Source organism: Rhodnius prolixus, unplaced genomic scaffold, assembly GCF_049639745.1.
Source record: "Rhodnius prolixus isolate KJV_2025 unplaced genomic scaffold, Rpr scaffold_4, whole genome shotgun sequence".
Lineage (NCBI taxonomy): Eukaryota > Metazoa > Arthropoda > Insecta > Hemiptera > Reduviidae > Rhodnius > Rhodnius prolixus.
In genome coordinates, this window is record NW_027411614.1 from 41,024,193 (window position 1) to 41,045,710 (window position 21,518).

The 21,518-nt window shown below is 32.0% G+C and overlaps 2 protein-coding genes across 5 annotated transcripts; both read left to right on the top strand.

The window, feature by feature from the left end:
• Nucleotides 1-106: 106 nt before the first annotated feature.
• LOC141456302 (alpha-N-acetylgalactosaminidase-like) lies at nucleotides 107-8,496 on the top strand. Of its 4 annotated transcripts, XR_012459694.1 has the most exons (10): nucleotides 107-285; nucleotides 879-1,050; nucleotides 1,943-2,117; nucleotides 2,352-2,446; nucleotides 2,816-2,977; nucleotides 3,376-3,573; nucleotides 4,506-4,667; nucleotides 5,988-6,051; nucleotides 6,497-6,608; nucleotides 7,077-7,193. XR_012459694.1 is itself a non-coding variant. In XM_074132194.1 (9 exons), exons 1-9 carry the CDS (start codon nucleotides 131-133, stop codon nucleotides 8,457-8,459), a joined length of 1,284 nt encoding a protein of 427 aa, XP_073988295.1. In that variant the 5' UTR covers nucleotides 107-130; the 3' UTR covers nucleotides 8,460-8,496. The 4 variants fall into 4 exon arrangements, 3 of the variants coding, with proteins under 3 accessions (XP_073988295.1, XP_073988297.1, XP_073988296.1); XM_074132194.1 differs by lacking the exons at nucleotides 6,497-6,608; nucleotides 7,077-7,193 and adding an exon at nucleotides 8,359-8,496; XM_074132196.1 differs by lacking the exons at nucleotides 6,497-6,608; nucleotides 7,077-7,193 and adding an exon at nucleotides 7,620-7,870.
• ras (Inosine-5'-monophosphate dehydrogenase ras) lies at nucleotides 8,365-17,834 on the top strand. The gene is made up of 6 exons (XM_074132198.1): nucleotides 8,365-8,596; nucleotides 10,703-10,822; nucleotides 12,469-12,726; nucleotides 13,409-13,597; nucleotides 16,826-17,031; nucleotides 17,448-17,834. The coding sequence occupies exons 1-6, from the start codon at nucleotides 8,510-8,512 to the stop codon at nucleotides 17,635-17,637; spliced, it is 1,050 nt and encodes a 349-aa protein (XP_073988299.1). The 5' UTR covers nucleotides 8,365-8,509; the 3' UTR covers nucleotides 17,638-17,834.
• The last annotated feature ends 3,684 nt before the right edge of the window (nucleotides 17,835-21,518 follow it).

Genomic DNA, 21,518 nt, shown 5'->3' on the forward strand with positions numbered 1-21,518 from the left:
TACATGTTAAATTTATAACAAGTGAAATAAAAACAAAATATTTTTATATGATAAAAATAACACGAGAAAAATTAATACGAATACTCTATAACTGAAAGTGGCACAATACATTACCTTAATACAGAAACAGATGTTCTTTCAAATCAGTTTGTATTTTATTTTAATTTTGAATTGTGTCACCTCCTTAGAAAATGGATTGGCCCTAACTCCACCGATGGGGTTCAATACCTGGCAGAGATACAGGTGCACAGTAAATTGTGAAGACTTTCCTGATGAGTGCATAAGGTAATGGAATTACGTTGTATAAGTGTACATTTGTAAAATACATATATATATATATATTTGCTTGTCTTTCACTTTACAGTTTCAATACTTACATTTGGAGTGGTTTTACGATGCAGTTATTTAATTGTTATAATGAAATGTTACTTACCTTCTGAATAGTTTATTTAAAAACCATTACGTAAAGTAAACTGAATTTTTCTTGAAATTTCTCTTCGACGTAGAACCCTTGAGAGTCATATTTTAGGCTGATATTTTATAATAATAATTTATCTAATAATCTAATAATTTATTGTCAAAATAGTTAAATTCATTCTAATATACGAAATTTGTTTTCAATTAGAACAAATTCCATATGATTTCTGTTGCTTAAAATAACTAATGTAAACTACATCGTTAGATGTGTAAAAATCTTATCACGAGTCCCCCTGAAAAAAATCGACATAAATAAATTAGAATTTTTACTTATCTAGTTTAGTAAGACGAATTTTTTTCAAATTTTCACATATTAAATTCTAGAAGTTATTCAGGTATTGTTTACTGATAAAGTTAGTTTAAACTTCTTTATACTTAATATTTGTTTCCCAAAATTTCAGTGACTGCTTAATAAGAAGAACAGCTGATATTTTACAAAAAGAGTATTTAAAATATGGGTATAATTATTTAGTGTTAGACGATTGTTGGCTTGCAAATTCAAGGGATGAGCAAGGATATTTAATTCCCAATGAAACTAGATTCCCTAATGGTATCAAAGATCTCGTTAAATACGTAAGTAATTTGATCTTTTTATGAGCAGAAGGTTTTGTTAATTTTAAAAAGAAACTTCGAAAGAGAAAAAGGGGTAGTTTTATATTCATATTATGAAAACAAACGCAAGTGGTCCTGCTAAGTTAAGATGCTTTGTGACACAGCATATTCATCTATCCTCACATACTTACAATATTAGTGATAACGCTGATCTAACTTTGTGTGAAAACGAAATTCAAGGAAAAAGAGAGAGGCATGAAAGAATTATTCTCGAAATAGAATACGTAATTAATGTTTAATAGAAATACAGGTCTTTAATTTCAAATTTCATTAATGAGACAGCTTTTTTGGTCTAGTTGAAGGATTTTGTATTCGTCGTCAATTGCATAAACCTATTAATTCAGGAGATTCGCTTCTTTCCTATAATTTCTATTATATTGAGTTTTACGCATTGCTGTCTTTGAGTTATTTAAAATAAGTTAGCAAAAATGCTGGAGTTTTGTTCTATTAGGCGCAATATCTTGAGAATATAATCCACTTGTACCGGACATTCTGTTTGATGGAATATTATTAATGTTTAATTTTAATGCATTTAGCTACTTAAATCGATTTAGTAATATCAGTTGTTGTTTTGTGGTATCTTTAATTATTTCCATTCTTCAAACAAGTCTATATAAAATAAAGTTTTTTACCTTTACCTATTTTACCTCTTTCAAATTTTTCAATGTATTTCAAACATGGAGTTAAGATACTTAAATTCTGGTTGCCCATAGTATTAAACAAATTAATCCCATATCTAATTTATTACAAAAAATTGTTTGGAGAAGTAAATAAAGTGAAATTTAGCTGAATTTCATTTAGCAGTAATTTTACGATACTGTTAAAGCATTACAGATGGTCAAATTATTTATAGGTACATTCAAAGGGTCTGAAATTTGGAATATATGGAAATTTTGGGGAAAAAACGTGCGCTGGTTTTCCTGGAATAAAATATGATCTTCAAAGAGATGCCCAAACTTTTGCTAGTTGGGAAGTTGACTTTGTCAAATTGGATGGTTGCTTTTCTGATACTGAAGAGAAAGCATTAGGTATGATATTTATTTGGGATAATTATGAAATTTCGGACGAGAAGAATAAAAATATATTAAATAAGACCAGTTTGCAATGTAATGTATTTTCTTCACTTTGAAGTATATTCACTTGAATTGCAAGATTTTAATTTAACAAACACAATCATTTAATAATATATTTGCCAATAATGATTGTGAACAGGACAGCAGATTAATTTTCCTTCTTCTGTTACAACTTCTTTGCATTCCTAGGTTATCCAGAATTTGGAAGATATCTAAATAGAACTGGACGCAAAATAGTTTATTCTTGCAGTTGGCCTGCTTATTTAGAAGAGCAAAGCATGCAAGTAAAATAATATAAGTAAATTTTTTCAATATTTTATTATTTTCAGTTTCATTCCTTTTATTATTTCTTAGAATTTTGTTTTTGTTTGTTTTTTGTTAAATTCTTCAGTATGGTGTATCAATACTGGTCTAATAGGGGCGGGTGTCGCAGTCCGAATTTTTCTTCAGGTTTCGGATTTTCATCCATCAAATGAGATAATTCATCTGTTTGATGTAGAAAATTGTTTCTTCACTTCATTTTCTGGATCAGCATGGATGAAATTCTAAAACCGTTGTAAAAAACAAAAAACGCGTGGTACGCCGGATAAAGTTAGCGATGTAATCCATTACTGTGGACCAAACCACATTTTTAATTTTACTTGTGTTTTCAGCCTAATTTTACTCAACTTGTAGAATACTGTAATCTGTGGAGGAATTACGATGATATTGAAGATTCTTGGTCAAGTGTTGTAGATGTTGTTGATTATTTTGCTGAACATCAAAATTATATCGGGACGTACCATGGTCCTGGACATTGGAATGATCCGGATATGGTAGGAATTATTTCTAAAGTTGCTTCCTTTCTATTTTTTAATCTTTAAACTCAGGGATTAATGTAGCCAGTAAATGGGATTGAAAAAATAACTGCCATTTCAGTCTAGTAAAATTTATTTTGCCGAGCTTTCGACGTAGGGACTAGGTCATCTTCAGGGCTAGTTTAGAAAGTAATACTATTACATTTCAGGGTTGTTGTGTCTTCTGTCTTGTCTGTTCATAAATTTTACTAGACTGAAATGGCAGTTATTTTTTCAATCCCATTGAAACTATGAATCAGTCACCAAAAAGAATGAACAACAGTAGCCAGTAAAATTATGTATCTTTATTAAACTGGAATGATACTAATTCTTAAAGTAAAAGTAATTAATTATGTACATTTAAAATGAAATTGCAGCTGGTAATTGGTAATTTCGGACTTAGCTACGATCAATCGAAAGCGCACATGGCCATTTGGTGCATACTTGCGGCTCCGCTGTTTATATCAGCAGATTTGGCAAACATGAAGCCTGATATGAAGAATATTCTCGTCAATGCAATTGCCATTTCTATTGATCAAGATCCGATGGGTATTCCTGGAAGGAGAATTTATAAGGTGCCTATAGTTACTGTTAGGTCATTAATTAACATTTTCACAATTAATTAATAAATTCATTGCTTGCCATACTCACCTTTGTAGTTTAGTATGATACCGTTTTCTGGTGTAAATTATTTCTACAATTCCTCCTCTAATCCTCTAATGTTACAGAGAGCAGACCAAGAATCTTAGTGATTTTACTGCGGAAAACACAAAACGCAGATAGAGTTTCGACACTTTCGCTTTGCAAATGGCCTGGTAATAGCCGTTCAATAAAATCTGTTGTAAAACAGATTTCAAATTGACTTCGTCGCAATTTCGCCTGAAGCTTCCTTTAAGCACACTCATAATTCCCAACCTCTTATCTATAAAGACGTATGTGACTAGTAATTAACCATTCCATAAACTCCTACAACATAAACGGGGTGTCCCAAACGTTTTAGCGCCTTTGGTGATTTTGTGTGCTTCTTTTTGAAATTTATCTCATAAACGCCCATGTATAACATAAAGGTCGGTAACAATGCCCCGGCGTTTTAAATATTGTTACTCCCAATGTTTGGTGCAATTAGTAATATTGATTTCTGTGCGGCACGAACACTATATTCTTTGAATAAGAGCTTTTAGAAAAAGGTATCTGATACTATTTATTACCTTCGTGATAAACTAGTTTGCTGATTCGCTAGTGTTGCTGAAACTTGATAACCTCTTAGAATTCCACTTCCTCAAACTGCTCACATTTGCTTTGGTTTAACCCTTTTTACATATGTATAACCAACTTGTTTCTGGGCACCCATTGAAACTATCAGCTTTCATGTTATGAAAGATCTATTTTTTCTGGTAATTATTTAAAAAATATACGAGCTTATCAATATGCTTACTAAAAATAGTAAACAACATAGATGCATATTATTTACTAAAAACCATTTTCTTATTTCTCTTTTTGTTTTCAGAGAAGAGGTTTGGAAATATGGAGGAAACCAATATTACCTCAAAATAAGGGTTATTTCTCTTTTGGCATTGTATTCTTGAATAAACGTACTGGTATGCCAACCATTTTTTACAAAACAGCTACAGAGTTAGGATTATATAACCCTCCCGGATATATTGTGAAGGTAAGAGGTGTATTAAATAAGAGAAAGTATAAACTGACATCTGAAACCTTTATATTAAAAAATTAAGAGTTTCTGAGAAATACTGAATTAATAATTCCTAACTTTCAATTAAAATTTACTTTCATCCAACAATCTAAGAGGTGCCATGCCTTCTATTTGTCTGTAATTACTAAAAACTTCTATTGTTTCTTTGATTACTTTTTTTATTTACAATTATGCTTAAATTCAAAGTTAATCGTAATTGAATTTGCTGGAAATGCATGTTTTTGGATTCCCTCTCTTTCACAAATTAATAAATTGTTTTTCGTCACATGTTCTGAATTTTTGTTGTATATTTTTTATCAAAAGTTTAAAAAAACAAAAAGCCACAGAAAGGTTATATATATATATATATATATTTTGTGAGATTGAGGATAATTGTTAGCATTTAATGGTTGATGTGTTAATATGGATAGTATAAGGTAATGCTTAAATGGTGGCTAAATCTGCTATAAATAGAAGATAAATTTTCAAAGGCATTTCTCACAATTTTTGTGCTAGGAAAACGTTTTCCTTGGTTATTTCTAGGCAGCTGAGAAAGGTACTATTGTAGTAGAAGATACAGCACTAATGGTCAGGGTTCTAGCGGGGGATCTTTGTGAACATCACAACGCTGAATCCAATTTAAGGCAGATTTAATAACAAGATAACAAAATTTAGCAATCCCTACCTCAATCGAGCCATTAATTCTCATAACAATTAGATATAAGATATAACTAATTCAGCTAGGCTTCAAAATACCTCAACTTCAAAACGCACTTTAATAAAACAATACTACTTTCTTACATAGTTTAGCGTCTTACAATTTTTTTGAGGTTTAAGGAATAGAAACTGGTTCTAACGATTGCCCCTAAATTCTGTGGGTAGATTACATAAACATTGTCCTATAGCTATTTCAATAATTTTTTCGCTCTAAATTATAAGTTCAGAGTAATATACAATCTCATAACTTGTTTAATGTAAACTTTTAATAATAATAGTGGTAAGTTTTCTTGAAAAATTCAAATTACAAAAAGACATTTTAATGTATAAAAATAAAAACTTATTACGTCATGGATATCCGTCTGTCGGGTTTTGGACTTGAATATAAATCAATTCATACAAATACAACTTATAAATTTTGGGTAATTATAAACAATTTTCGTTTTGTTTTAATAGAAAATAAACTATTTTTTTATTAGTGTAAAAAATAATAAAAAAGTTGGTTATTTATCGTTCTATATGTTTTTTAAAAACGTTATCATACCCGCTTCTTTCAACAATATCTTTTTTTCCTTGTAGGATGTATTTGAAGGTTCCGAATCAAAATGGGTAGATGTAATCAAGATTAAAGTTAATCCATCAGGTATTAATTATATTCTTATTATTATTAGTAATAAATATGTATTTTATTTCTTTATGTATTTTTTAAAGTCAATTAGGAATTGAATTGTATACTTGACTTTGTTGTTTATGGTTACTTTTCTTATACCGAATTTTTAAATATTAGAAATTTAGAAATTTCATTACGCCTACCAGGGGGGAGGGGTGGGGGAGTTTCACACTTTTTTCCAACATCTGAAAGAGCGATAAACATTTGAAGTCATTGGTGCCCGAAGCCTATTCTTTAGCACTGACGGCCTTCGGTCAGTGCTTTCTCGTTACTAACATCAAAATTCTTATCACCGAATGAAGAACGGTCTGGGCTCCTGAAAGACGAAGATTAATGCATCCTACTGGCCTTCTTTGAATTTGAGGTAGCTTTGAATCCCTTCCCTGTCAAATTTATTATTATTATTATTTTTTTATAGTGATTTAAGGCACGTCAACATCTAAGGTTATTGGCGCCCGGAGCTTTTTTCAGTGCACTGCCGGCGACAGTGTTCTCTCGTTACAGACAACACTATCCATCACCAGTGAGCTGTAAGTAGCTCCTAGGAAGAGAAAATCTAAGGGTCAGCAGCTGGATTCGAACCCGGAACTTCCGCGTGGGAATCCAATACGCTAACCGCATAGCTAATCCCTTCCCTAATTATTATTATTATTATTATTTTTTTTTTGGCGCATCAACAGCTGAGGTTATTAGCGCCCGGAGCTTTTTCCAGTGCACTGCCGGCCTCCGGACAGTGTTCTCTCGTTACAGACAACACTGTCCATCACCGGACAGTGAGCTGTAAGAAGCTCCTAGGAAGAGAAAATCTAAGGGCTAGCTGCTGGATTCGAAACCGGGACCTCCGCGTGGGAGTCCAGTATGCTAACCTCATAGCTAATCCCTTCCCTTATTACTCTTCAATGTTTTGCTAGCTTTTTCAAGTAATGAATTTTTATAATGAATAAATTCATCAACTACTTCTTTTTACTATCGTTACATCTTCTTTTTCTTTGTTTCAGGAGTAGTATTCTTGAAATTCACTGTCATTTGTGATTAAAAAAGAAATTAAAATATTTGTGAGCTGCAATTAGAACTCGTTCAGATTTTTGAATACATAAATGTTTCAGATTTTCGAATATTATTTTGTTTAATGGACTAATAAATAGATTCTTATATTCTCCGAATTAGGTTATTTATATAACAATAATAATAATAATAATAATAATAATAATAATAATACATAAATTAAGTACCATAAAATGTTCTAAAAAATATCCTTAAAGTTGATATAATCTAAGTTAATGAAAATGATGTAAGAATTAATGAAAAAGTTCCTGAGCTCGGATATCACTTAGTAAAAATTACCTGGATAGTTCCCGGTGTTTTTTCGCTTCTCTTTTTTTGCTATAAAAGACAGTTTCACTATTTTGTGTGCTTCTACGAAATATCATATTTAAGAGTATGAACTGTTAACCATAATTACATCTATTAGACAAAAAATTATAGTTCACCATAATTGCATCTATGTAGGTATGCATTTTGAGTTTTCTGTAATTTTCTAGGCAGTGCACAAAGGGCTTAATTTGAACTTAGGCATAATGTACATATGTACCCCAATCTATCACATTGGTTTGAAACTTTTTCCTCAAAAAATAAATTATTTAAGTATGGTTCGAGAAGCTATGACGTCCTCCACAGTGAACACCTGTCACTCCTGAAGTCACCTGTGTTTTTAGTGTAAAGTTCCAGAAAATTTATTTTTTAAATTGTGGAAAGAGAAATTCATGTAAAAGTTCACTCATTCTTATTTTTATTGTTTACATTTATAATAAACTGATCATTACAGAGTTTTTACAATGATATTTGTTCTTTAGAGCCTTGATTACATGATAAACTATTTGTTTTGTATTTATTTCAATCCGGTGATTGTTTCTCCAGAGTTCTTGATAAATGAGAGCGTACGCTCGGCATAATCACAACCTATTGAGAGGAATTCATTTAAATAATCCAAATTTACATGAGGAAATGCAAAAGTTTTGAGAGTGCCCAGGAGACAATTTTATTTTTATTAAAGTTTATTTTTTGGTTTGTTTATATATTTTTTTACAATACCTCTAACAAAAGTGCTATTTTAAAGAATCCGAATATCAACTAATCAAATAGAACTCTCAACTGATACAACATATGTTTAAAAACTGGTTTATTTTTTAAAAGAACTGATGCAATTGTATAATACAAAGCGGAGGTTTAGCCATTCCTATTTTTGACGAATTATCAGTCTTATTGTTTTTGTTTGTGCAGTGAGCAACCCGCTTAGCGGCTGCGCGCAAGCTAGACCATGTGGCAAGGTTACAGAAATCTATAATAAGTGTAGACTTGTGGGTTATAGTAGCAGTCGTTAAGCAGTCAGTCGGTACGGTTATTGCTGGGTCTTCCAAAATAATACGGCGAAATGCCGAAGATAACGGAAGACATCAAATTGGACTTTAGGGATGTACTCTTATGTCCTAAAAAGAGTGCACTGAAGTCCAGAGCCGAGGTGAGAATTCAGAATTTGTTTTTTCTATAAATTTATTTTATAAATATATGTATATTTTAAATTTCTGTTTTGTTCTAATTTATTCCTAAGTATTAATGTTCTAGTAAAAAGTATTATGTTTTCTTAGTTTTATAAACATTTAATGGAAAATTCGCCATGATTTCAAGCTGAAATTATTACATTACATTTATTAATTATTAGATTGGACCACTTTAAATAATAATCCACTCCATTTTTGTCACATTCTTCTTTGGTTTAGTTCTTCTTTGGCAAGTTTACTTGGATTAATTTAGAAGCGTTAAAATATTTTTCGAAAAAGATAATATAAAAAAGTGCATTGCGAGTTACACTTTTTAAATCTACTTTAAATGAAAACTTCCTTCAATTATTGAAGTTAATGAGTTAAATGTATTTTTTTTTTTTTTGTGATTTGTGCCATTACGGAGATTTGATCAAATAATGGGAAATTCTTGACACGTTCTCCTCGCTAGGACAAATTTTTTTTTTTTTTTTGTAAAAAAAGAGAAAATTACCCAATGAAAAATTAAAATTGTTTAAGATCAATTAACATTTAGAAACTATCGGAATATGAGACATGAAAACTTCGGTTAGCTTGCAGACTTCTCGAACATATAATGTTAAAGATTTTATTTATTTTTATTTTTTGTAATATATATTTTTTATATTTGTTAAAAATTATAATAATAGATCATTTTAAAGTAACTATTTAAATTAGATGAGTTTTTTTAAAATGATACGATCATTGGCAGATTTCCAGTGCACAAGTCGTGTGCTACGAGAACTAACCGGTAATATAAAATAATAAAAATATTAATATTTTAATTAATACTGACCGCAAAAGGTCCATTATATCGCTGATGTTAACCGTCGTAGCTTGCTTGTATTGTATCCCTGACTAGTTTCGGATATTTATCCATCATCAGCAGTGTACCGCATAATGTTGGATTCCAATTATTTTTCTGACAGAATCATAATTGTCAATGCTGGATATCAAACGACCGTCTAAGAAATCATTAATAAGGGAAACAGTTCCGATTCTCTTTCTCAACAAGGAGTAGAATTTCGAAATAAGGGATCCGGAAACATTTTATCTGATTTAAATTCACGAGATATTACCAGAAAACTTATACTGGACTCGACCAGTATCTTGTTATATCCACCTTTTAATACGAATTCGGGATGAAATCAGAAAGCTTTTTTTAATTGTGAAAATAAGAGAGAAAAATGTTTTTAAATTGTAACCCTTATAATCCTGTCAATTTGTGTATTCAATCGTAGACTTTTTATAAAAATATTAATTAGGTAGTATTAATTTTAAAGATGCAGTTGAAAAAGAAATTAGAAGTTAGTGACAGATAATTGAATAATTGAAAGGTAATTGAAAAGCATTCGTTCATTTTTGAAATATTTGTCCTTGACAATTCATATCTTATATAATTTTTAAAGTAATGCAGCCACTACGTCAAAGCTTAGAAGAGATATGTTAATCATATTTTTAAAAAATATGGGGCTTTCTCTTACTTCATTGCTTAAGTTTATATTACTTGACACTTCACTTTGTAAAAGACTAATTTGAATATCGTCTTAATTACTTCTACTGCCTTTATACGAACGTAAGATAGTATCCGTACCAATGTGTTACATTATTATATACTATCTTCCATGCACTCTCCCTTTCTATTTATCGCCCAAATTCTGGTAATTATAATCCATTCCAATTGCGTTTTATTCGTTCTATATGCTCAAAATTTTGTTAAAAATTCTTTTATAAAATTGTTAGTACAAATTAATTTCGAATGTAATTTGTCGGTTAAATAACTGAAAGACAATTTCGATACACTAGATATTAGATAAATGAGAATATTAAAAACATTAATTAGTGTTATCTACTAGCTACAAATTAGTATTTATGTAAATTTTGAACAAGTATATTTTTGCAGAAGTGTATCGCCAAATGCTTGTATTGATTTATTAGAAATACTGGAGAGTTCTGATCTAATCCAACCTATTCTATCTTCCCAACTGATTATTTACTCTCTACTGAACTCTAACGCACTAGCTTGAACTTTTTTTTTCTTTTTTTAGGTAGACCTGACTGCTGAATACAAATTTAAACATTCTGGCAAAAATTATAAAGGTGTTCCAATAATTGCTTCTAATATGGATACAATTGGCACATTTGAGATGGCTAGGGTGTTAAGTAAGGTACTGAATTTTAATTATTTAATTTAGAGTGAAAAAAAAAAAAAATATTGTGAGCATTGAGGCTCCAACCCATTCTCCGCGTCTCGTCTCTTTTTAGAATTAAAATTAATAATCTAAGAGAAGATGTTCTGCTTCTTTAACCAACCATTCCTACTTCTTCAGGGATCTTGATGATTTTTATATTCTTGAAAACCTGATTCTACTTAGTACAGTTTAATACTTACAATCATTAATGGTTACAAACTTCTCAGTGTCACAAATTATAAATTCTTGTTTATTACATTTTATTTATATTTACAAGATAAAAGCTTTATTAACTTCTCTTTTGAATTTGGTGCAAACGATAAAAAAATATAAAATAAAACATGTCTTTATTACAACATAAACAGGAATAAGCGAATTACAAATAAAAAAGAAAAAAAAGAAATATTACATTTTTATCTTTTTTAAACAGCTGACTATTTATAAAAATAAATAGCATATAGGTGTTCAGATGAATCTATGGATAAAATATTTACAAAATTGCTTTCATGATAATCATTACTCAAATTAAAACAATTTATTTTCTCGGGAACCATTACATACAGTATATTCTATCAAAAATGAATACATTTTGTCTAACACCAGGATTACAAGAACTCCTGTTACATTATCAAATTAAAACTTATTTCCACTAACAAAACAATTAGTTTATTTTTTGAAAGCAATTATTGTGCAATTTGTATTATTTATTTAGAATCACTGTTTTATATTATTTCCCACCCCTTCAATGGGAAGACCGCTTAACTGTCCCAACCTACTGATAGCTTATATGCTATCCCAGTGCGATAGTGATGGACACGAGCCTAACTAAACGTACATACATGATGTCCCCTAAGTCGCATCACTAGAGTTGCAGAAACAGATAATATTAATAACCATTTATTTAATGTTTACCCATAGACAGACTTTAGCTCACCACCAGATAGACTCACATTTGCTGTACTGGGAGTAGCTATTTGAATCTTTCAATTAATAATAATCAGTAGGATCACAGTAGAACAAGTTTTTGAGAAAATATAAAATTAATATATCTCTATAAACTGTTTTGTTTCTTAATTTTTGGAAAATTAAACAAAAAATTTGTTGGTGAAACATAACTTCCAGCTGCTGTTATGAGAGGAAAAAAGTGTGATGAGATGACATATCCTAACACAAGCTGTTCTTGACCCGTTTTACCGAAGCCTTGGCAAACTTTCAACTTTTTTTTCTAATAATCTCTCTTGCACATAAACTATTTCTCTTTGAGATATTATTATGTTTATTACACAGATTTGGTAAACAATGTTTTAGTGCAATTTTACTGATTCCTATAAAGAGGACGTGGTGTACGTAGAATTGTTCACTATAGAAAATATTGAGATGGTAATCAGGTTGTAATGAAGGCTTTGCTTCCAAAGTACCTTCGTGGTACCTAAGAGGAATTCACTTACTGGCACAAAAATGAAATTAATGGGGAATAAAAAATTGATAAGTCTTTTCACAAGAATTTTCACAATAATAAACTCATTTAAAGATCTAGACTACACCTTTTTACTTTCTCTTGTTAGTTTTAAATAATAATGCTGTAATACTTTTAAGTGTTTTTTTACAACTGTTCTTTTTAGCTAGGACTGCTCACAGCTATACACAAGTTCTATTCTTTGGACGAATGGGAAAACTTTGCAAATCAATATCCAGACAGTTTGGTAAGAGTAACAGCTACTTCCGGTTCCTCCGAGGAAGATTACACGAAGTTATGTGCAATATTAGACAGAATTAAAGAAATCCACTTTATTACTTTGGACGTAGCAAATGGATATACTAGCCAATTTTTGGAATTTGTAACTAAAGTTAGAAATTCATATCCGAATCATGTGATCATAGTAAGTGATTATTGTCAATTTTTAGGGTTAAGTTATTTAATATAATATTCAAAATTAAAGATTCATGGTAGACATTCAATTATGGTTTTATTTATTTAGGTTCTAAATATTTTTATTTGCATGATGAGAAAATGTTGCAGACAAAAACATATAATTTAAGTCTAAATGAGAAAATCAATGTAACTAGTTATTCGTTGCAAGCACGGTTGTAATAAGAAATCTTTTAATAAATCATCCCTCCTCTCGCAATTTTTATATTATTTTATAACACGCAATAAAAATAAACATCGCTTTCCTATTTCTTTTACCTGTCACTATGCGGAGCCTACAGCAACCATTCAGCTTGCATGACAAATTGTAATGATACTTTGTATAAAGATTGGAATAGTTTAAGAGGTAGAGTGAAAATATTTCTATCGAGGCTGTTTATATTGTACTAACTGAAGTTATTTTAGTAAAATTGGTTGTTACAGAAATCTTATTAAATGGTTGCAGAAAATCCTTGAGGAATAAATGCGCCAATTTAATGCTCAGAATCAAACTAGAGATTCTACTTTCTGTTTATCATTACCAAAATACATACTCACTCTCTTATGGATTTTTTTTTGGAACAACATAATTTTAATGATCAAGTAATTGCAAAAATTACTTGCAATAATCTGTTTATTTATTTTTTGCCCAGGCAGGAAATGTTGCAACGCCTGAAATAACGGAGGAATTAATCCATGCAGGAGCAGATCTGGTAAAAGTTGGAATAGGTCCTGGGTCTGTGTGTACTACAAGGATCAAGACTGGTGTTGGATATCCACAGTTAAGCGCAGTTTTAGAATGTGCTGAAGCTGCTCACAGAGTTGGTGGTCTCATAATTTCCGTTAGTATTTAAATAAGTACTTGTTTTAGAAAAATACTAATAAAAACTTAAAAATATATCGAAGGTTAAAATGAATTATATAAAATATTTTATCTTTCATTACTTGTCGAAATTGCGTAGTTGAATTGTTTTAGGAAAACACTGTTTTGAATGATATGTGACATTGAATCCATCATATTGCTCTAATTTAACTTCCATTTATTTCTAGTAAATCTGCGATCTAAAGGACTTATATATATTAAAGTTTTATAACCAATTCCTTAGACTAGCCACTCGCCAAGAATCTTGGCCTGTGCTGCAATAACTCAGGCTCAGATATAGCTGAAGAGCTTTTATATCGTCATTGCTACACTCAGTCATGCTGAAAATTATCATCATTGCCGTACACTCTCACAGACTTTGAACTTTACATCCGCGAGCTTACTGTGAACGGAGGAACAGCAATAGGTTTTTAAGTAGCAATTTGGCTTGATAGTTACTCTCTTTACAAAACCAATCCAAGGGATATGATCTGAAAGAAGTTGATTTCATCATTAAAGCCAGGGGCCCTTGCGGGACCTAGACCAAAAGAAAAATTATGCACAAATATTCATTTTTCGTCAATGCTGCTTTGGCTAGAGTCAATTTTTTATTTATTGTTGTTGTTATTTCATCGAAAATAGTTTCATCGATTTTTTTTAAACATCGCCTGTGTTCTTGTAAATTTATCATTGTTATATTTTACCTGGAAAATTAGATGGGGGTGATTAGACCAACCTTTAAAATACCACTTTAGAATTATTCAAGGTCATATCATTATAGCAGTAATTAACGACGATATTCATATTCAGAGAATAAAATAGAGCCTCCGGAAGAGCGAATTTCTTGAATGGTCTGAATGAATGTGTACAGTCGCTCAGAAATGAAAACTTATTGCATGTTTCTTCAATTTTTTGACATTATGGTTAGGCCCGCAATGCTGAATAAACCTGTCAATATATTTATTAATTATATTCTCAATACTTTTATTTGCATTATTGCTTCGAGAAAATTTATTTTAAAGTTTCAATAATAATCTTCCTATGAATTTAAGTTTTTTCAGGGTATTTTGCCACTACGTCGTTTAATTTGATTATATTGCCCCCTCATGAAATCTTCTTATCTTTGATGAAACTTCTTATCCAGTAACATTTTCTGTTTTTCCTGGGTTTACTCTCAATGGTTTTTGTTTACTTTGTATTATTTGCACGTTTCCAGTCTCTTTCTTTTTTTTTTTTGTCTTGGTGACTCTAAGTTTAAAGATATAAAATCTTTTATTCCACAAGTATTCCCATTCTTATTATATGATGTTCTGAATTATTCGAATAATTTTATTCAAAATTATCTCTTTGATCACCTTTTTGATAATTCTGTAATAATTTCCATAAACGGAGAAGAATTATCAAACGGCATTGTTGGCCAAACTCATTACTATTCTACACTGCTCCACAAAAAAAGTGGCGCACTTTAAAAATGCGTTATTTTTTTTTCTCTGTAACTTTTTTATTCTACATTTTATTTTAGTTAGCAAATATAAGAAGTATAAAGTTACGGGAGGGTTAAAATAAAATAAAAAATGATCTAAAAGTAATGAAAACCTTTAATTTAACAAAAAAGTACTTCTCAGCAAAATATGAGTTTGAAAAAAAAATGTATTTCTTCCGATTAAAAAAGAGAAAAAGAATTTTAGTAACATGTATTGCTCGCATTACTGCATCCAACCTCCTCGGCATACTCCTTATTAAATTTCTCACGAAATCTTGTGTTAATTCCTCCCATATCACCACCAGAGCACCTCGCAACTCTTCTAAGCTCCTGGGAGGATTATTTCTCCATCTTAATCGTCTACCCAGCTCATCCCAAAGATGTTCGATTGGATTTAAATCCGGGCTGCGTGCTGGCCATCTCAGAACACGAATGCCAGTATCGTGGAGATATTGAACAACCCAGGCGGCAGTGTGTGGTCGGGCATTATCTTGCATAAAAATAAAATTCTCCCAATAAATGGTGCATAGGGTATCACATATTGCTGCAAAATTTCCCTCACATACAAATCTGCATTCAAGATTGCCCTGTTGAACACGTGGAGCTCAGTCTTAGCTTCCATAGAAATCCCAACCCACACCAGCACTGAACCACCTCAGAATGGTAGTCTACCAGAAATATTGCACGGAGCGTAGCGCTTTCCAGGCCTTCGGTAAACCCGTCGCCTCCCATCAGGTGCATAGAGAGCAAAACGGGACTTGTCTGAAGAGAGAACGTTTCTCCAATCGTTCTCAGACCAGTTGCGGTGTTCCCTAGCGAACTCTAGACGGGCTCTCCGATGATCTACGGTGAGCAATGGTCCTGTGGCTTGCTTCCTAGAGCGTAAATTCATTTCAGCGAACCTTCTTCGTACGGTTTCGGCACTGACTAAAACTCCACGAACAGTAAACAGTGTTTGAGCTGTTTAAGAAGCAGTTGATGTACGATTTCTTAGAGTGTGAATTCTAATAAATCGGTCATCTAGTGCTTCTGTGGCTCTTGGTCGACCCGAACCTTGTCTGCGAGTGCAGAGGCCTGTCTCCCGGTAACGATGGATGGCTCTACGGACGGTGGTCTCAGGCAACCCTAACGTTCGTGCTGCGTACCGCTGACTCCGTCCATCCTCAACTAATGCAATAATACAGGCCACTTGCTCTGCTGTAATTGAGAGTTTACAATGCTTTCAGCTTGAAAAAAGTCGAAACGCGACTGTAGAGGTCAATAAATTTATTTACTGTTGAGGTAAAGTTCATGTTGTTCTTTACACAAAAAGACCGAAGGGGATTAAACGAGGCATTGCTTCTCTATTTCCAAGAAACTTTGGACCTTGATTCGATTAATTGTTCCCTGACAGTTTATGAAAACAATTAAAACTAATAATCTTTCCCCAAAATGTGATAAAACAAAAAATAAACGCTTATTTCAAAGTGCGCCACTTTTTTTGTGGAGCAGTTTATTTGTTCACCTTCGATATAGAAAAATGTTTTTAAAATAAAGGTACTGATGATGTAAAGGTTAATTTGTTATTTTTGAGCTATGAAGTATACAGGAAAATTTTTACTTGTTAAAACTTTTGACAAAAAAAAGTTTTAAATAATTCAAATAAGATGGGGAAATAAAATTAAAGTAATTTAATATTTGAAAAAAGTAATCAAAGAAATATATGTAATTAGTATCTTTTTGTAGGACGGCGGATGTACATGCCCAGGTGATATAGTAAAAGCATTGGCAGCCGGTGCAGATTTCGTAATGACTGGAGCAATGCTAGCAGGACATGATGAATGTGGTGGTGAGACTGTGATCAAATCTGATGGTTCCAAGGTGAAGTTATTTTACGGTATGGCCTCTCAAACGGCAATGATGAAAAGGTACAACGGACTTGCTGATTATAGGTAACTAAATCAAGAATTCTTATCTTGTATTATTATTTGTAGAGATTAGGCATTGCAATCTTGTCAAATTTTTACATGTTTTCGCCGAAAATACAAGTTCTGAGAGCTTTTCACTTCTCCAAAAAAGAAATGTTCAGAAAGAATGGTCCCTGTAAATGTTAATTTGTCCGTTTGAACAACTTATCTCAAACATGGAAAATCGCAGGACCTCTAGCTTTATATTGCAATGATCAATACCAGAGCTCCGAACGTAACTTAATAATCAACATCCCTCAATCAAAAGTATCACTTGAACAAAACGCATATTTGATGTTTCCTTAGTACATTGTTATTAAAGACCCATTTAGTACGGTAATGCTACTTAATATTAAGAAAGGTCAACTGAGTGGCTAATTCAGTTACTTATTGTTTCTCAGGTGTGCAGAAGGTAAAACTGTGGAGGTTCCTTATAGAGGTCCTGTTTATAATACTGTGCTAGATTTATTAGGCGGTATGAGAAGTGCTTGTACTTACGTCGGCTGCGCAGGCGTGGCTGAACTACTAGAAAAGACTACATTTGTCAGATGTCAGCAACAGGCAAATTATGTGTATGGCAACAAGCATTGAGAATATAGAGACCACAATTACATTTCAAAAGTTATTCAGATGGATTCTAAATAATACCGATGATATATCTAAGTCACATTTTTTTTTGAATATAATTACCTATACAGTTACATGTTTCATTTATAACCATGCTTCAACACCGCACAACAAAACCAAACTGAAATTATTTCTTGTAAATATAATTTATTTATAAAGCATTTTTTTTTTTGTTATCCTTCATATTCTCTCTGTAGTGAGTTTACTATTTGAAAAAAAAAAAAAAAAAATGAGAACAGGAAAATTACCTTTTTTCATGTTTTGCTTGCAAAGAATATCTTTCCAGTACCCGTTATAATTACATCATTAAAACGTTTCTTTGGTTTCCGTATAGAAATTGTGTATTTATTTCAAAAAAATTAGTTATAAAAGAAGATATGCTCTTTCTTTAAAAAGAAATTTGAAAAATTAACTTTAATAGGAAATGTGAAAGAAAACTGACAAAGTTAAGTCCTTTTCAAGAATCCGATATTAAGAGCAGTGCAAGATGTTACAAATTAAAACTCCTACTTCTCACGCAGGAGTTCAAAAAACAGCGGAAAAAGTAGAATTGTAAGCCTAGATTACATGAAAGAACTGACTTTTAATCACGAACCCTTTTACAAGAGCAGGGCTGAATATAACAGACGAGGTGGTCCTTGTTTCAACCTGTAAGTTCAAAAAACAGTGGAAAAGGTAGGAATACTGGCCTAAATTCAGTAAAAATACTTAGTTTTAAACACGATCATCCATTTACGAGAGCAGGACTGATTGTAACACACAAGACATCGTCCCATTTTCAACCTGAAAGTTCTAAACACGGTGGAAAAAGTATGAATACTCGCCTCAATTCAGTAAAAGAACTAAATTTTCATAACCAAAAACTTTATAGAAGAGCAAGCTTGGATGCCGTTCGATAATTGGGTGTAAGAGACGAGGTTGCCTTTCTTTCAACTTGTATTTTTAAAAAATGGTAGAAAAAGTCTTAAGAGTGGTCTAGATTCAGTAAAACTGATTTTGAATCACGAAATTCCGTTTACATGAGCATGGCTGGATGTAAAAGACGATGTTGTTCTTTTTTAAACCGGTATGTTCAAAAAACAGTGGAAAAAGTAGGAATACTCGTCTCAATTCAGGAATAGTACTTAGTTATAATCATGAACCTCCGACTACAAGAACAAGGTTGGGGGTAATCAGGGCCGGATTTTCCTATAGGCTACCTAAATTCTGACTTTTAAAAATAAATCGCCTTATAGTGCACAATCTGGGGTAGGCTTTAATATTAACTATCAAATACCAAAATGCAGCCATCCTGTGAAATTAGGAAGAAATTCCGACTTTTTCCAGTAGTTTTTACTTCTTAGTTGCCCAAATAGATCGAACCATTATGCACAATCTAGGGTAGGCCTTAATATTATCAAGTACCAAAATGCAGCCTTCCAGTGAAATTAGGAGAAAAGTTCCACTTTTATCAGTAGTTTTTACTTTTGGCTTCTCAAAATAAATCGAATAGAATATGGAGAATTTAGGGTAGGCCATAATATTAACTATGAAGTGCAAAAAAAGCATCCTTTCTATGAAATAAGGAAGAAATTCCGGCTTATTCCAGTAGTTTTTAGTTCTAAGTGGTCCAAATAGATCGACCAATTATGCACAATCTAGGGTAGGCCTTAATATTAATTATCAAGTACCAAAATGCAGCCTTCCAGTGAAATTAGGAGAGAAGTTCCACTTTTATCAGTAGTCTATTCTTTTGGCTTCTCAAAATAGATCGACCCATGATGCACAATCTAGGGTAGGCCATAATATTCACTATGAAGTGCAAAAACAGCATCCTTTCTATGAAATAAGGAAGAAATTCCGGCTTATTCCAGTAGTTTTTAGTTCTAAGTGGTCCAAATAGATCGAACCATTATGCACAATCTAGGGTAGGCCTTAATATTAATTATCAAGTACCAAAATGCAGCCTTCCAGTGAAATTAGGAGAGAAGTTCCACTTTTATCAGTAGTCTATTCTTTTGGCTTCTCAAAATAGATCGACCCATGATGCACAATCTAGGGTAGGCCATAATATTCACTATGAAGTGCAAAAACAGCATCCTTTCTATGAAATAAAAAAGAAATTCCGGCTTTTCCATTAGTTTTTACTTCTTAGTTACCCAAATAGATCTTTTCATAATGTACAATTTAGTGTTGGCCTTAATATCAAATATCAAGTACAAATACAGCAGCCTTCCTGTGAAATTTGGAAGAAATACGGGCTTTTTCCGGTAGTTCTTATTTCTGACTTTACAAAATAGATCGACCCATGATGAACAATATAGGGTAGGCCTTAATATTAACTATCAAATGCAAAAACCGCATCGTACCTATGAAATAAGGAGAAGATTTCCACTTTTTCCAGTAGTTTTTACTTCTGACTTTTCAAAATAGATCGGCATTTAATGTACAATGTAGGGTAGGCCACCATATTAACCGTAAAGTACAAGAACTGCAGCCTTCCACTGAAATAAAGAGAAGATTTCCACATTCTCCAGGAGATTTTACTTCTTACTTGTCCAAATAGATTGGTTCATGATGTACAATTCATGATGTGTAATCAAATATCAAGTGCAAAAACAGCAGCCTTTCTACGAAATAAGGAAGAAATTACGGCTTTTTCCAGTAGTTTTTACCTCAGGCTTCTTAAAATAGATCGACCAATGATGTTCAAATTAGGGTAGGCCATAATATTAACTATGAAGTGTAAAAACAGCATCCTTCCTGAGAAATTAGGAAGAAATTCCGACTTTCTCCTGTAGTTTTTACTTGTTAGTAGTCCAAATAGATCGACCCATTATGCACAATCTTGGGTTGGCCTTAATATGAACTATCAAGTACAAAAACAGCAGCCTTTCTGTGAAAAGAGGAGATTTCAACTTTTTCCAGTAGTTTTTACTTCTTAGTGGTCCAAATAGATCGGTTCATGATGTACTATTTAGTGTTGGCATTAATATCAAATATCAAGTAGAAAAACAGCAGTCTTTCTGTGAAATAAGGAGAAGATTTCCACCTTATCCAGTAGTTCATACTTCTGACTTTACAAAATAGATCGACTCATGATGAACAATCTAGGGTAGGCCTTAATATTAACTATCAAGTGCAAAAACCGCATCGTTCCTATGAAAGAAGGAGAAGATTTCCACTTTTTCCCGTTGTTATTTCATCGGACTTTTCAAAATAGATCGACCCATGATGTTCAATCTAGGGTAGGCCATAATATTAACTATGAAGTGCAAAAAAAGCAACCTTTCTATAAAATAAGGAGGAAATTTCAGCTTTTTCCCACGGTTTTTACTTGTTAGTTGCCCAAATAGATCGCTTCATGATGTACTATTTAGTGTTGGCCTTAAAATCAATTACCAAGTAAAAAAACAGCAGCCTTTCTGTGAAATAAGGAGGAGATTTCCACTTTTTCCAGTAGATTTTACTTCTTAGTTGTGCAAATAGATCGACCCATGATGTACAATCTTGGGTTGCACTAAATATTAACTTTCAAGAAATAAAACAGCAGTCTTCCTGTGAAATTAGGAAGAAATTCCGACTTTATCCTGTAGTTTTTACTTGTTAGTAGTCCAAATAGATCGACCCATTATGCACAATCTTAGGTTGGCCTTAATATGAACTATCAAGTGCAAAAACAGCAGCCATTCTACGAAATAAGGAAGAAATTACGGTTTTTCCAGTAGATTTTACTTCTTAGTTGTGTAAATAGATCGACCCATGATGTACAATCTAGGGAAGGCCATAATATTAACTATCAAGTGCAAAAACCTTATCGTTCCTATGAAATAAGGAGAAGATTTCCACTTTTTCCCGTTGTTATT